At 37.9% G+C, this 17,903-nt stretch overlaps 1 protein-coding gene across 1 annotated transcript in view; it reads left to right on the forward strand.

Moving 5' to 3' along the window:
- FAT4 (FAT atypical cadherin 4) overlaps positions 1-17,903 on the forward strand; it is a gene marked incomplete at its 5' end in the record, with an annotated part of 151,727 nt that overhangs the window by 96,437 nt on the left and 37,387 nt on the right. The window contains 2 exons of the mRNA XM_067297026.1: positions 12,729-12,909; positions 17,304-17,554. Coding sequence (XP_067153127.1) covers positions 12,729-12,909; positions 17,304-17,554 — 432 coding nt within the window. The remainder of the gene's footprint in view (positions 1-12,728; positions 12,910-17,303; positions 17,555-17,903) is intronic.

Below are 17,903 nucleotides of genomic sequence, written 5' to 3' on the forward strand. Positions count from 1 at the left end.
GCAGTAGGGAATTATTGCAGATACCAAAGTGTCCCTCACTAGGGACATTCAGCATCTTTCAGAACTGTACACCTGTGGCTTTGATCATGAAACGAAATATATTTCAACCCCAAAATTCACCCATTCCAATTTAGAGCCCCTCTTGCAGCACATGCTGTAGCCCAAAATGTGTGAATTATAAATATAACGACAAGCAAAATGATGGAGTGTGGAATAACATTATAGTGTTTAGATTGCAGATGCCCCCCCAAAATATCTGCTAACACAATTGCCAAGAAACCTACGTGCAACTATTTGAATGTGTCTTTATGGGTCTGTTTCTACCACATAAATCATTTGTTTTGCTTAGCTATACCCTTCTTTATGGCAAAACTGTTGGGAAAAGAGACTTTCTAAATTACTTTTTTCGCCCCATCTGGTGGGGACTCAGAGATGGGTAAACATTCAGTTCTGGCAGCATGACAAGAACTGTTGCGGCTGCTTTTATCGTACATGTCTTTAACTCTTTGAGCAGTTTTCTGGAGAAAATGTTAGCATTCCAACAGTCCTCCCCCTTGTATTTATTGGTTGCAGGGATGTAGAATAGCACATCTGGAAACCTGCAAGCTGCCCAGGACTACTGTTTAAATGAACTGCAACCACCATATCATGCATTGGTGGGTCAGAAAGACATGTTGCCACAATACAACCAAAATCAAAATATGACATTTCTAATCAGAAAGCCGTTTTCCTGTGGGCGTTTTAATTTTATTTCATTTAAAAATAATCTATTAACCAATTTAGAAGAATAGTTCTGAAAAACAAATGAATCAGTTAGTTAGCTGTTCTTCATATACCTCTCTGGCCTGTAGGAAAAACAACCATATGTTTTTTGGCCATCAGCATATGCATTCTCTCCTTCAGGAATGCAGGAGGGCAACCAAACACCAGAGGTTATATCCTTCTCAGGAATTCTCTTTTGAGATATGCTTTTGGTCTGCTTCAGTCTTAAAATCAAATGAAATCTGACAGCTTAGTTTTATTGTTTTTCTCATTGTTAACACATTTTAAGATATTTTCAGGTTTAGGGTCACAAGTAAAGGGCGACTATATTTTCATGCTGGAAAAACTGCAGCCTCTTTGTTTTCTGGTAACAGTAGGAAAGAATCCCAAGGGTTAACATTATGTGAGATTTATGTGACTGAGCTTAAAGACATTTATCCTCATCCTGTTTTCTTAGCGTGTGCTGTACTTCTACTTAACATGCAGGCTGCCATGTGAAAAGGTGTTGTAAAAGAAAATGAATTCAGCTATTTTCAAAACAAATTAAGCTATTTTTAAACCTTGGTGCTGTCAAAACAAACAAACAACTCTCAAACTGCAGTTAGAAATGTCCCGTTTTCCATGTTTTCTGTACCGTATCTAAATAAACATATCACACAGTGAAAGAAGTTGACCTCAGATGCTTATCAGTTGACATAATCATTGTTCTCTTCTATGTTCTGTTTTATGCCACAACTATTTCAAAATGAATGTGGATTTCAGTTCCAGGCCAGGTTATTTCCACACCATTATGGAAGCTCTTCCTCAATACTATCTACTAATGTCTAGTTTTACTATTTTACTATTTTACTTTTTTTTTTACTGTTTTACTGGTACCAAATCTACTGTTTTAGTAGTCTTTCATTATTTTTTTATTTTTAAATCATACAATGGGAGAAATGAAATGGTGACAGACTGAACAGTGAGCTCACAGGGTTTGTTTTGCCTTACCATCATCTAAAATCAGGAGACAAGGGAGTTGAGAGTGGCTTTTCATAGCTGTAGGAGGCTAACAGGAGGATCTTACCCCTTTGCAGAGCCTAGAAACTGTTAGCAGTTTTTAATTTTTCTGTAGAACAGCTCAAAAAGACATTTAGGAAGTGGGATTACCGCAAAGTCAGTCTGATGCCCCCTAGAGAGTAATTGTCAATGAACAGAGTGTATCCATGTCTATATGATGTGACACATTTACTCCCCAAAGGAGATGAGGCTTTAGCCCATCCCTTCAGAGGACTGCCCTAGGAGATGCATAATCCAGCCCCACAGTAACATTTGAGAGATTTAGTCTTCTATTTGGAGTTAAACCTTCATTATTAGATCACTGTTTTCAAAATAGTTCAGTGATAGCCTCTGGGCTAAATCCAAGCATATGTATTCTCAGGGGTGAGGGGCAGGAGAGATGTATATTCAGATTGGCAAAGGGCTCAGGCTGGCCAGCACAAGCTGAAATATCTGTAAAAACAATAAAAGTTAGGGGGTTTTGCTCATGTTAAAATCATGGACAGAACTTGAGCTTTGAGACAAACTTAAATGCATTGTGGATTTTATTTGGACAAGGCTGTCAAAGTTAAAAATACCTATTAAAGTGTTTATTCTCTTTAGTTCAGGTATACTTTTGCTACTTCTAAAAAAGGGCTCAATTTAAGTGCTCATCTTTCCATTCAAACATTTGTCCTGGCGTAATTCCCTTTCTCTTCTCTACTGTGATTGTGGAGACTCCAGCAGATATTTGACAGTCATTTCAGATGGGATAAACTGCTTCTACCTGAGGCTTGTTGAGTGAACTGTTCTCCATTTCAATGCATTCAACAAGAGAAAAAGAAGAGAAATTATTTTAAATAATTTAAGATCTTCTAATTTACTGTTGTTAGTGTACATAATCCACCAATCACTAATTTGTACCTTTTAGAAGTAGTAGTATTTGGAAACAGGTCTTCAGATAGCTTTCAATGACAGAATCGGAAGCAAGGAGGTTCGGAAAGCGGGGTGCTGGAAGAGAGCCAGGTATAGCAGAACTGAGATGGGAGAGGACGATATCAAGCACAGTGTGTCTGTGTTTATGCCTTGCAATATAAAAACCTGCAGAATATCCACATGAAAACAGAATAATGTTATTCAGGCGCAAATGGTGTGAAGGAGAACTCCATAGATCTACATTTGGCATGGATTCAAATCCCATAATTGTTTTTTTTACAGAGGACAAGCAGAATCCTAATGAGGTTAACATACTTCTCTTTTATGGTCTAGGAAAGCATAACAATGAGTATAATAACACAGCCAAAGGTTTTAATTACTGTACAGACACTCTTGAAATAATAATTGAAAATATCAAGTTTTACATCCTTCATCGATAAAACTTATCCAGGCTGTTATTAGAAGCATGTGCTATTTATTTAGAATTTTTTGGTAGTGTTATACAAATACTGGTGAGAATTGTTGTTGTCTGTTTCAAGGAACGTATTTTTTACAACCAAGAAAGACTGAATAATAAGCATGGATGATGTTCTTTATTACTCTATCAAGTGGGAGTTGTCACATTACTAATGAACTAAGCAGGAATATCTAGTAATTCACCGTTATTTCTCATCATTCACAGTTTCTTACAAGAACCTTGTAGAAATGACAAACGAGGAAAAGCAGAAATTAGAAATAAATGGCTATAGAATGCCAGCTTTGCCTGGCATTCCTGTGTGTGCCCTGAAGTGACAAAAGCTGGTTTCTGCTCAGCTTCAAAGGGTTAATCTAGTAGAGCAACGTGCATGTTTTTAATGCTGGATTACAAATCTATCTGCTTAAAGGTTTAAAAATTTAAAAAGTGAACATACAAAATATTCTAGGGCACTTCAGTTTTCATTGAGTTTGGCCATGGTCGGGCAAAATGCTGTACAACATTGATCCAAAAGAATGAAGACTGTCAGATCTTTAATTATAAGCTGTCTTCAGTGTTGTCCTGGCTTTTGCTTGCTTTGCTGTTATTATTTCTTAACATGTTGTTGCCAGTTTTAGGAAAATAAAGCAGTTATTTTTCTTTGAAAATTTTTTCTCATAAACTTTTGGAAACGGGAAAAGAGGCCAGAATATAATGCTTAATATATAGAATTTAGTCAATTAATAAAAATTCAGAAAAGAAAGAACTGCTGTAAATCTTTAGGCTATTACAATCCTTCTCTTATCTATTCTATCATCCATCTAGCTATGCTTAGTTTGGAAGTCTTATATGAAAATGAATTTAAGATTACTGTTCTCCCGCTTATGCCACTTTTATAGGAAATTCTACTGCAAATGTGTCGATGAGTTTGCTGCCTGCAGGTAATTTGCTTTTGAGAAAGAATAAGAGTAGTCATTATGCCATGCAAAGAAAATTTCTCAGCCTCTGAGAAGAATTAAATTTTCCAGTGATGGTGATCTTAAACTGTTGTTTAAATAGAATATTACACCTAAGAAATTGGAAGTCTGTCAGTTGATTTTTCAACACCAAAGCTACAATTTCAAGGAGCCGTAATTACAAGGATAAAACCAGTAAAACATGCACACATGGTCTGATCACTTATCCTGATGGTTAATCTTCACTATTTGTGAAGGGTATTTTTAAAATATAATTCAAAATTATGCATTATAGGAATTTTGCTGTAGGATATTCAGGAGTCATAGCAGTCAAAAATTGACTCATTCAGCAGACCCTGCAGGAGCCAGTTTCCCTATTTTTTCTGTTTACAGCAGTAACTTATAATAAGGATAAGTAATCTGTGGTTTTAAGAAAATTTTTTTTTAATATCTACGCCTTTCTTTTAAGTTGCAGTTCTGTTTTCTTTAAATCTTACTACAGTCTTGGGAGGCTTTTGCAGTATGTGCCGTCAGGCCTACAAACGCGCTTACCTGTTGCACCCTCTGAGAACTACACACAACAGGGACACGTGTAGAAGCACGCTTACGTCCAGGCGTTTCCCAGGGTTTGTATGGGCATTACATTCAGATGTGAAAGTTGGCTTGAAGGATTCTTTTTTGAAACATATGCGGAAAAAGGCAACTTCTTGCTCTGGAACTAAATGCAGTTCTGGCTGAGAAAGTTGTGTCTGTGCGATGCCCGCACATGTCTTTTCTAAGCACCATCTCCAATGACCTGTACCTTAGGCATTACTAGATTATATGTGTGTGTCAAGGGTTATATGGCACATGAGATTAATGCTTGTGCTGTTCATTGGAGGGGAACAGAATTGGACAGCCACAGGTTGCTAGCTCACATCTGCTTATGGCAGAAACCCAGGACTCAGCTGATGCTGTGCACAGTGTACCAGCACTCCTGCAGCCTTACCTTCAGAAGCTTGAAAGTTTGCTAAAGGAAAATAGCAATGGGAAAAAATGCTAAACTGGAGGAATATACTATCTACTATTCTTCAGGTGAATAAGCGGTAAATGTATGAGTGTGTGTGTGTGTGTGTGTGTGTGTGTATAGAGATTTGGAATAGCTATTTGGAATAGCTTGAAGTTGTTGTGGTAAATATATAGTATACTTCTGCTTTATTGTATGTGTTTTATTTTCAGGCTGCGTCCGTATTCTGATGGGTCCAGTTCTGTAATAGTGGAACAACTTTTTTTCTCTTTTGATCAACAGCATGTAAGCCGAAAGGAAAGACAAATGTGTCTGTAGTCCAAAGAACTTAAAACTATCTGTGTATGTGCAAGTTTCACCCTTTCAATAACATATTAAGCATAAAGCAGCTTAATCTTGCCCCCGTTGCGAAACCGCAAAGCTGGATGAATTCATAGAGCACATTCATTCAAGCAGGAAAGAATCAAATTTTAAAAATCATTTGGATAAAACCAAGTAAGAGAATCCCATCTTGCATCAGCATTTGGGACAGGGGGTTCTTTTGCTGAGAAACCAAGGACGTTCTCACAACACGTGCGAATACGTGCATTTGTGCACGAGCAGGTCTGCGTGCGGCTGGACGTGTCGCCGCTTGAATGAGGCTCACCTCTGTCTCGTGGAGTGTTTTTGCATTTGACCACCTATTTTCCTAAAGTTAGGTCTGTTTGCTGCCAGCATCTTCGGGCTGGGGAAATGTTGAAGCTTCTAATATTAAATCTTTTTTCCTCATCAGTTCATCCTTGCACACATGTGGTTTTATCCCAGCAATTGTCTTGTTTTTTGAAATACAAGTTCTGTAAAATCATCTTTGGGAACCTCTGGGTGTCACAACTACTACTTTGCGCCTAGTCAGCTACATGAACAACTCGGATTTGACACTTGCTCAGAGGTTTCTAAAATGTTGGTTCCTGCATGGTCTTTTTCACCTGTCACCTATTGAACGGAATGAGATTAGAGCTGGCTTCTAAGCTTTTTATTACATTTGTTTGTGAACTACTTATTTCAGCTTTTATCTCAAAATATGCTAAGTTTGCCAGTTTTTTAAGACTTGATATGAAAGCACATAGCGAAAAATTGAGTTAAAAGAAAACAAAACAAAAAACGGTCAACATATCCAACCAGGGTAAATACTTGTGGTGCAATCTTGAAACGAGAACTACTTCTTTTTCTCCTTTTGCATATGCACTTTCTTTTGCGTTCCTGGAAAATAAGTTAGTTTAAACCCTTCCATATTTCAAATCTAGATTCATGTGCACTAAAAATCAAATATGTAATGCAAGCTTGTTCCATTTCAATTTACTCAGTCTCCGTATTTATTTTAAAACTCACCAGTTGTGTGAGGCCCAGCACACCCTGTCTGCATTTAAATGCATTTAGAGAGATTGGCTGCTTTATTGTGAGAAAGGCCTTGTTTACTTCAGCGAAAAAAGTTAATGCTGTCTAATAACACAGACAACTTCTAGCCCTGGGACTCATTCACTGAGTGTTTGACTGCAGAAATGAAATCCGCTTTGTTGCAAAGCAACACATTTCAGTGAAGCAAAAATTCCATTTCTGTTAAATCGCTTTCCAATTTTCAGGATAATGATGTGTTTAATTTATCACCAAACATGGTAAACTGCCTACAGTATGACTTTTAATTAGTCATTTAGATTCATTTTATTTAATTTTATTCCTTTTTTCATTTTAGTGAAACAAGTATCTGTACTTTTTATTTAAAAGCTTATTGTTAGTTTTCTAGCACTTAATTTTGATATTTTAATGCCTGCAAAAGCTTCCTGGTTTCTGAAAAGAATAATAGTTTCATTATTTGCATTACTAAGCATGGCACAGACAAGACCCAGAATCTGTTAATACTTCGAATATGTGGATATCATGCAGAATACAGGCTCTTATTTCTTTTTTTCCCTGTAAGCCATAGAGCACCACACAGCTGAAATGATTACCATTAACATCTTCTTTTCCTGAATTTGCTTGAAGCATTGAAACTGCTGTGTGAATTTGCTTCAATTGGTTTCTTTTACTACTCCAGTTCACTAAATACTCTAATCATGCCCCCACTTATGCTGAAGTACAACCATGTATTGAGAGCTGAGCATACATTAGAGCAGGCAGCGTCATGTATTTGAGGATTACAGAGAGCCAAGACAGCTTACTCTACCCTGTTTTTCAGAATGAAACCGGATGAGGATAGCGGGTGTTGTTTCCCCAAAATCATGGTGTGTCAGGACCTGCGCCTACGGCAGTTGCTTCTCTTGCCGCTTTCCAGGGTGTGTGCGTGGAGAAGAGCAGGCCAAGGTGCAAGTGGAGCAGACTTTAGGTGCATCCGTTTCCTATGACTTCATGGCACATAAGCATTAGCGCAAATTAGAGGAATTAGAGTGAATTATGATGAGTAACCGAGAAACACATGGCTGCAGGTTATCCTGGATTTGGGAAGCAGAAATTCTGTCAGCTGAAATCATGTTTTTCCCACGATGCTGTTTAGTTCCCTTTCTTCTATGCATTAGTGCAAGCGGTCAACATTCATTCTTCCTCCTGCTGGAAGGGGGAAAACAAAGAGGTTGATAGGGCTAGCTCCAACTTCTAAGCTGACAAATTCCCAATATTGTGTTTTTGTGGAAATCAGTCATAAATGAGCAGTGGTGGAAGGGGCAGAAAACCAGGTTGTCGATCTCTGCCAGTTGCGCCTTGCTGAAAGAGGCAGAAACGAACGGGTAAGAGAGGAAAAGCTTCCTGTCCTGTCCAGATTCCTTAATGCCATTTCTTCGTGCCGGCTCCTCAAACTTCCCGTGCGGAGAGGGCAGTCATAGCATGACGCTGGACAAAACCCCCATGGGACGTTGTAACCTTGTCTTGTAGCTTGTTCTCCAGTGCAGACCCTGAAGGTCTGCTAGTTCTCTTCATCCCCAGACACATGTTTACTTGCACATGTAAGCAAAAAGCTTAAATTTTTGGAGGCACATCCGTGGGAAGCAATTTTCTTCCTGAACTTAGCATTACTATTTTGACACTATCCCAGGTTAATCTCTATTTCAGCAATGACGTGTGGACGTTTGTGAGGCTCTCTGCTTAATGTATATGTACAGCTGTCACCTAGAAAATAAACTGTTCAGTTCACAAAAGCAGACCACAGCAGACAGATATCAGCAGTTTAGAATAATAGTAAATAATATATTAATGTAGTCTTTTAAGTTTTAAAGATTTGATGTTCCCTGAACAGTCAGTCTGATCTTTTCCTTTTGTTTAACTGAGTTAACTTTATGTTTTCAGGTTATTAATCACTTGGTGATGGTTTCATTCCTCCCACTTTCTAGAATACAGTTTTTCAACCTGGATATTCCCAGTCTTTGTGAGATGTGGTATTTTGGGATTTGAAAATGCTAGTAATACAGCACTAGAGAAATGCTGCAGATAAAAGGTATCTGACATAGAAATAATCATTATGCTGAAAAATAATTCAGAATATTATAAAAAAAATTGCTTGAAATTTTTGTGCAAGCTCACTAAAAGAAAAGTGTACGTTTCTTTGTGGAAGCAACCCTCAGTGCTGTTTGCAGGAGTATGCAGATTTTGGTGTGGCTGTGTACAGCAGTTTTCTATAGATTCTGTACATAGCTGGTTTATTAAAAACAGGTAGGCGACATCTTGAGTATTTTGCTATGGCAGAATTTACAGAAAATTTACTAATCTTATTTATGCAAAATATTAAGCACAGTTTGAAAAAAAGGACTGATGCACTTGCATAATAAGAAAACCAACCTGAGGAAGATTTGCTGTTGAAGCAAAACTAAGAAATCTGGGAACACAGCCTGACCATGGAAACTACTTTTCTTACCACAAATATGACATCTACGTTTTATGAAACCTACTTATTACCAGGGGCCAAATTCTGTGGTCCTTACGCAAGCAGAACTTTCACTGAAAGTTCACTGAGGACGATAGAATTTGGCCCCAAGCTATTTCTTTTCCATAGAAAATTACTTCATTTGTAACTTCCTCTTCTTATATTTCTCAGTAACTGCAGAAATGTGAGCTAGTCGTTTAATTTCAAGCGAATAAAAGCTCTGAGGGCTCACTGTGAAACTGCAACTTTATCTTTCAGTGTAATAGAATAAAGGAGTAAATTTGTGGACGTGATGGTTTACTTAGAGGAAAAAAATGTGTATTTGGATAGCAGCGTAGAAGGGAAACCAATGTAGATGCGTGAGTTTTTCCATCTAAGTAAAATGAGAATGATTGGGTTTTGAACAGAAGAATAACGACTTAGGATGTTACAAACACTTGAATTAATATTGGAGTTTGGGGATATTTCTGCAAGCACAAAGCAGCCACAAGCTAGCCCTGAATGAGATATAAGCTACTTGCATTACCCTAGCTAGTTTTATAGTATAGTGCTCAACCTTGGCTAGTATATGCACTCCTCTAAAACTAATATAAATGTGCCCATACTGCTCTGTACCGTGCCCTGTAGACACACCCATTGGGGCAGTAAAATCAGAGAATAATGGCACAGAATATATAGGGAGCTAAAGTACCCTATACCCCCTGTGCAGGTGAAGGCTTTCACCTTGCAAACTCTATTAAGGAAACAAGGTACCACAATTATGCCGTCTAGGGCCTTACGCAGGACCAATTTCTGGTTCATGTGAGTACTCTCATTTTGGCAAGTGTGTTGTATGAGTAAGAAATATGTTCACAGGTAACATTTGCAGAGTCAGGCCATAAATGAACAAAAAGAATATGGGGCTGAAATAAAATCTACCTTTAGTCTTCCTATGTATTGCCTTGTCAGCACATGTTAAAGGTTCATGTAAAACAACAGAACAACAAGACAGCAAAATGACTGAATGGAAACTTGATGATTGGATGCATCTAGACTTAAGCTACGATGCAGTGTGAAATACTGGTCCTGACTGTTGTCACTAGCTAAATGTCTTTTGCTCTTAGCAGGATCAATATTTGACCCTCAGAGCATTTGTCTGGTACTGCACAAATTCAGATTCCACACATAGGGACGGGGATTGGGGCTGATCCGAGTCAAACAGCTCAATCAAAAGCTGGTGGTATCAATGTAATTCTGAGTGGGAAAATAGCCATTGCATATAAGCAGCTATTGTATCTGACACCCATTTTGACCATTTCTGTTATGGGACCAAAGACTGAATAGCCATGCGGGAGAAAAAAAAATCCTTTACAGCATTTTGCTGTTAGTGTGTGTCCATGTGGTGTTTTGCCAGCAGACATGAGCGAACTCTTCCCATTCTCCTCGCTGATCGGAAGTCTTGTGAATGTGGTTAACATGGCACAGAGCCCAAACTAATATACCCTACATCTTGTGGCTTAGAGCTTGGACAAAGCGAGCTTGCAGAGTACCGCGTAGACGCACACTTGAGTTAGTCCCATCAGGTCAGTGTTGAGTTACATTTAAAGGAGCGTTTTGGAGAAGCTGCCACAGCAGTTCATTTCGTGAATAAACTGACAGCATAAATTTTCCAGCATTGGCTCTTTGTTTTAGCAAATACGTTTAAAACAATGAATTTCGAGTTTTAACTAGGAGTTAAGCTTTCTTTTCCAGGCTCAATCACATTACTGATCTTCTTTGAATATGACTTATCCTAGATTAATTTCTGAATTATGTATAAATTGTTTAATCACCTGTGAAACTTAACAACTTTCAGCTTTTCATTTCATTAGCTGTGAGATGAATGTCGATTAAATGCGTTTGGAAGGCTGGAGTTTGATGACACACGCAGTGAATACCGCTGAGGACTCTGTTTCATTTAATGCAGTAATAATAAACACTCCATGGGCAATATTTCAGCGATCAAGAACACTTTTGCAGGCTTTTCTATCTATAAGTGTTTGGCTAAATGACAACATTGAAAAAAGGGTTTAAAAAAAGAAAAAAAAGTCAGACTTATTGCCTTAATGTAACCTTCCTGGCTGAAAGTATATTAATTGGCAAAAAGAATTACCTCAGAATAGAGCACAGAAAGAGCTTCATTGTGTATGGCAACAGCACAAAATGAGCACTCCTTGGCTTGCAACTTCTTTCCTTAGCGTTGTGATCTGGCCTGTCTGATCAGCAGACTTCAAAGTGAACCTTGCAAAATTTATAGCGCGTCTCCGTTTGAAACTCTTTTCATTCCGTCCGTTTGTGCATTATGCCAAGTTACTTTGAAGTGTTTTACAGTGGAAAACGTTCTTCCCGTGAGGAAGCTGCTCCCAGATTCTTCCTGTGGTAGAGTGTGATCCTTCTTCAGCCTGCAAGGGTTAATATTTGGAAAAATGTGTGATTAGTTTCTCTTTTATATGGTAGCCTGCTGCTCCGTGGAAGGATTAGTGCGGTCACACGGGACTGCCTATTTTTTATCAAATGACACCTTGCTGGAATATATGTGCCTTTTTGCAAGGACTCATACCAGTCTCCCAGGTGCTGGCCCAAAGCTTTTCATTAGAGTCCTCCTTTCCCTGGTCCAGCGAATGATGAATTATTGTATCTCTTCAAGATAGAAGGGGAAAGGGATTCAGCCTTGGGTACACCAGGCATGGTCGTCATCTGTCTTTTGAGTAAAAGGACCATAACTGCTACTATCACTCTCTTTACTTTTGGCTATGTATTCAAAGAAAGGAATGATCCCATTTTTTCAGGGACCCTCAGCTGAACAATTTGGTTTGCAAGTGTCTTGCTGGTTCTTGGCTCAAAATAAGTGCAAGAAACTGGAAAAACTAGCATGAACTTGTAAAATTTTCCTGTAGTTTTTTTGGGGGGACGGGGGGGGAAGCCTAAGAGAGTAAATACTGAAAGATTGCACATGAATACCCATACTCTTTCTCACTTGTTCCTACTCATCAAAGTTAAGTATTAATTAGAATAACTAGAAGAATGAAAGCCGTAGCTTAAATTGCTTCAGTTTCCTGTAAGCTGATACGCCACCAGAGTGAGCAGACCGCTTCAGCATTAGCCGCTGCTATAGGTGGTTGCTTCTGCAAAGAAATCAGGTTTGAATGAGTCTGAAGATTGCACAACCATCTCGCTGGTTCAGAGAAGGTCTCCCCAGGTCAGGGGTGTGACAGGCAGAGGAAATGCAATGCAGGAAGCAGGGCTTTGCCACTCTTCCCACTTTATTTGTTCTGCGGATAAATAAATTGAGGGCTTGAGTCTTCAAGGCTGTCAGTGAGCCACCTTTGGAAGACCTTCTCTTAGAGAAATAGGAAAATCAACCACACGTTCAAATTGGTCCTAATTGTTACGGGAAGGCTTCTGTGTGATTCCATGACCCTTTTTTTCCACTGAGCTTGTGTTACAAAATATTTCTGAAGTTAGATTAAAAAGAAAAAAACTTTTTTCTTTTTTTTTGCACAACTTCTGTAGTTTATGTCGAGATGCCCTACTTTGAAACTATTCTGACCCTGTCCTGTATGTTGAATTGGCTTTCGTGCTGTGTGAACTGTGACATGTTCAGACATTAGGCTTTAAATTGGGAATGGCAGACCTCGGATCAGTATTGTGGTATTTGTAACCTCTAGCATTTTATATCCCACTTTCCGCCAGGATCTCCTGCCCTCACTGGCACTGGAACGATTGCTGTCACAGTGGATGATGTCAACGACAATGTCCCCACATTTGCCTTTAATGTGTATTCTGCCACTATTCCGGAGGATGCCCCTACAGGGACAGATATTTTGCTAGTAAACTCCTCAGATGCTGATGCTTCTACAAATGCTGTTATTAGGTAGGTCGTTTGCTGTTACTGTATGTAGTACTGCCTCATACCTTGCCTGCAGACTCTTTTTTCGTGATGTCCATCGCCAGCATAACATGAGCCTTAAGGCATGAGAGGACAGTTGTATGTTTGTAGCTAAATTATATAAGCAAGTTAGCTTTTTTGATAATCTTATGGAATTGTATTGAGGGCAAGTAGAATTGCAGTATTGTTCTTTTTTACCAAGTTAAAAGCAAATGAGATTTTAACCCACACCTGAGTTTAATTGTTAATGGGTTAAATATATTTGTTTTATTTATATTTCTCTAAGTTTAGAGGTAAGCATAAATTTAAAAAAATAAAAAACCCAAACCCCTTAAACTCTAGAGAATGTCATAAATGGATTAAGCACCTTAACTTGCAGTTTTTATATGTACATTCCCTGCATAATGAAATATGATATAGGCTGTGAATACTCTGCATTACTGCCTCTCATTAGCTAGTATAGACTTTGAAAAGGCTTAAGCCTTATATTTAGTATAGCTTTTAGAATTGAAGCCTTGTAGTTAAAGACATAGTTAATATGTATAATACAATTTTTTTTTTTAAATGTATTTCTGAAGGAGCTAAAAGCCATTGTTCCTGGAGGCTGGCAAATTTCTTAAGCATTAGGTCAAAAGAGGTTTGGGAAAGGGCTTGGCGGGGGAGAAGATGACATGTAGTTAGGTTTCAGACTTCATTAACAAACCTGACACAAAAGCCAGCTTTGGGGCAGGGCTCAATCTATCTAACCTATCACTTACAAACCTAAAAACATGTACAGGATGCATTTTGCAAATCTACTCATCTTTGAATTTTAACTGTTAAGCCAGTTAAATCACTTTGTGAGCCAACTCTGATTTTTGCATAAAAATTTTCAAACTCTGGTGGCTGAAGTTTTTCTTGTGATAGCACACATATGTCTGGGGAAGGCTACAGTATCTTATTTTGACCCTAAAATGATATTTCATACCTAGTGTAGTTTAGATGACTGCTTATGCAGACTTAGTTGTATTTATAATAAACAGGATGAGCAGCTAAAATATGTCCCAGCATGCAAATACATAGTACTTCTCTATAGTGTGGGAAACACTGCAGACCATTGAATGCTGAACAGCTTGTAGATGAATAAATTCCGTTACTTGCCCTGGAGTTGCATGCACATGTTTTCATATAGTAGGAATATTCACTTGAAGTTACTGTGTTCATTGGGTAAATTTACAGTCATTTAATGTCCGCAGTTTAGAGCCCAATTTACAGAATGAAAATTACATAAGGCAAAAACTGAGATTTATCCCATTTGGAAAACCAGTAAAAAGTTAGAATTTGGCATTTTTGCCTCATATGCCAAATGATTTACACTGCTCAACTGATGCAGCAGCGTTTCTTGAGTGGGCGCTGTGCTGAGCACTCTGGACAGTTTCAGAGACAAGAGTAATGACGATGCTAAGTGGCAATGACAAGCCCTTACCCACCGAGGGCTGATTTATTGCTAATGGAATACAAAGCAGGCTCGTATTAGTTATTAATCACTCCTTGGTATTCCCAAGGACCAACAGGTAATCCCTTGCATTTAACTTTAGTGTATGCAAACACCTGTATCTCTGTACCCAAATGTGCACAAGAGTATAAAAGTAGCTCAACTTCATCTACTTTTATCATTTCATCTCAGTTTATTCTGCAAAGTGCAGAGGAGTAGCACTATGGTCATAATTAAAAAAATAATAATGAAGTAAAATAAAATAAAACAGAACTACATTATAGCTAAATGAGTATGTATGAAATACTGTACTAGTTAGAAGCCTGAAATAGGAACTTTATGTTTTGACATCTTTAAAGACTTGAAAAGTGTCCAGACTTACCATTTATTGAATTGTGAAACAATGGAGCTTTTAATTCTATTCCCTCTCACCTTAAGAACCATTTCTGGAAAGCTTCTTTAGTAAAAAGAATTCCATACAAAGCATGAATGATAGTAATGATTGCATCTCATGATTAGAAATTATCAGAGTGCTCTCAGATTTCTTTAATGTGGTTGAATTGCATGGGTGTTTCTGCTATTAGTCTTTATCGTTCACTCACTACATCATAGTAGAATAGTTGATAAAAATGGCTCTTTTATAAGTAGCTGTTTAAAAAATTGTTCTGAGGCTTTGTTTTACACTTTTTAGACTGAGGAACACACTTTATTTTTCTTGGACAGAATTTGTTCAGATTCAGCATTTAGAGTAACGTAAATCCTAAAATATGACTGGTATTACAAAACTGGCAAAAGCTAAGATGGGCTGGAATACATACAATCTGCTTTTCAGAGGGGTTGAGCACTCAAAACTCCTCTTCAGTTTTGTCAGAGCCCCTTTCAAAAGCAAATCTTTGGTTTCCAAAGATGGTATGTAAAATCCTACAATAAGATTTTCATGTAAAGATAAAAATGGACTAAATTATGCAAGAAGTAGTTGATGTTCTGTAAAACTGTTACATATCCATACCTGCCAACTCTTTTTCTCCTAATTCTGGTGATAACCTGTAACAGTCATTAAAGGGGGCTGATGAGGTTGTTTATGGTAATGCACACTTGAGTAGTATTGTTAAAGGTAGTATGGATAATACAGGTCAGCACAGACTGGTAGAAATGACCTGATTTTAAGCACTTCAGTCACAAAGTAATTCCTTTTATGCTAGTTATCTTTACAAATTTTCTGGGGTTTTTTTTTTTTGGTATGGTTTGGAATTTTTTTTTGTAAATATGCTGGGAATCTGTCTGGAAACACACTTTTGTTGTCTGGTTGCTTTACATGATACTGTACTCAGATATAACTCAAATACCCTATGGCTCATTGTGATTTCAAATGTAACTTGTTGTTATTTTCTTTAAAAAACGTTTTCATAGCATCTTTTCAATGCTAAAGCTTGAGCTGCTCTTTATATGTGGAAGTAAACAAGAGAAATGCTATCTCATATGTGACACCTCGTGCAGTTTTAAAACATTGTAGATCACAGATGAAATTTGCCCCCGCTACTTATATTTAGGGAGGTTTAAGTGGTGCTTTAGGCTTTGTGCGCGTTCTTTCAATCCTAGATGCACATTTCTTTAGCTGGAGAATAATTACATATGGCCATCATGTTAAATCATAATTAAGCAATTAAAGTATGCTCGTGGCATTCTGCAGAGATTAATGACTGAACATGAGAAGCTGCCACAGTTGATTACACAGGCTGGCTTTCAGTCCTCTAGGTAAAGCCTCTGGCCTGTGTTAGTGTTTCTGTCATAACCTCTTTTGATTTTAAAAAGGTGAAGATATTAATATAACGATTCATCTTTCATAACAGTTTTCTTCTGAATCATTTATAGAATCATATACTTCAAAAAAGCTGCTACTATGCTGTGTCAGGCTTTTCTGAAGAAGTAATGAGAATCACAATTGTGTGTTGGTTTTTGTTAGGGTTATAATATTGAGCAGGAAAATTCTTCATTTTAGCCAGTTTTTGTTTCCTTTGTTTTGTAAAATGGCCATTATCTGTATTAATAGAAATTTAATGTTAGCTGATTACCCCCAAAATACTGCACATTGCTCAAAATATCTTTGAGATTCATTCTGTACTAACATAAGCTGAGTACAGATTCAAAGAGAAAAGACAAGTACACTGTGCTGATAAGCCAGAGGTAGCCTGTACACGGAGCTATAGTGAGCAGACAATCAGTTCTTACCAAATCATAGTTTCATGCATACACACAAACACATATATGTGTGCCCATACATACACAACAGTCAAAGGTCAAAATCTGCTCCTAATTAGTCTCCATTAGGATAGCTCTGTGGTTACTGATTCTGCCGGAATTGCTACAAATTAAAATTAACGTCTTGAATAGCAAAACCTAGCTCAGTATCAGGAAATAATATGAATTATAAATCTCCATATTATTCTATAAAACAGTCCTCCTTTTATTTCATAAAGTATTATTTTTTTCTAAGTATATTCTGCAGATTCATTTAGGAGTATGTCAGCTTTCTGGAGGAACACCTAAGGTATTGTCCCAGTTAAATCAGTATTAGAGAGTTTCTCTAGCAGGCCACTTGCAATTTTGAGAGAATGTCCAACTGTATCTCTAAAAGTACTAAGGCTCAGTCTGCTCCTCATTTACTAGAAGTCTATCTGTGTTAAGAAGCTACATTTGGAAATCCCCAGAAATGTTACTTTTGACAAGCTTCAAACTGGAAATATGGAAGAGGAAAAAGTGAAGACAGATGAACAGGCAGAAGAAAATCCATGTGTTGATATACATCAGCATGGTGGTCTAAACAATCTAAAAATTTGTTATTAACATAGGCTGTCTTTTGAGATACTAATTGATTTTTTTCCTCCTTGTTTTTTCTTTCAAACAGCTATAGGCTTATTGGTGGCAACTCGCAATTCACAATCAACCCATCGACAGGCCAGGTGATCACCAGTGCTTTACTAGACAGAGAGACCAAGGAGAACTACACTTTGGTGGTTGTGGCAAGCGACGGCGGCTTTCCCCGGGCGCTCTCCAGTTCCACCAGCGTGCTTGTGGCTGTCACCGATGTAAATGACAACCCACCCAAATTTCAGCACCATCCCTATGTCACCCACATCCCATCACCTACCACTTCAGGTAACCTGAACAGTGGCAGTGCCTGAGATATTTCAGGTTGCATAAATATCTTATCAAATGCCAAGCCATTCCGTAAGGAGTGGTTCTGATATGTTCCTCTGTAGCTACTTTGCAGGCTTTGTTATCCTTTTGTTGAATGGGAATGAATAACGGAAAGGCTCAGCAATTTTTTGGTGCTTTTGTTGTTTATTCCTTCCATCCAATCCAGTTATACTGCTTCAGTTATGTAAAAAAGACAGTATAAATGAGCATCACACTTTCAGTCTGAAAGAGAAACAAGTGATCAAATTAAATTATTTTGTCAGAGTTAGGAAGGCAACTGCATCTTTTCCTCTTCAATGTCTCCTCC

The sequence above is a fragment of the Apteryx mantelli genome, chromosome 5 (assembly GCF_036417845.1).
Source record: "Apteryx mantelli isolate bAptMan1 chromosome 5, bAptMan1.hap1, whole genome shotgun sequence".
In the NCBI taxonomy this organism is placed as follows: Eukaryota; Metazoa; Chordata; class Aves; order Apterygiformes; family Apterygidae; genus Apteryx; species Apteryx mantelli.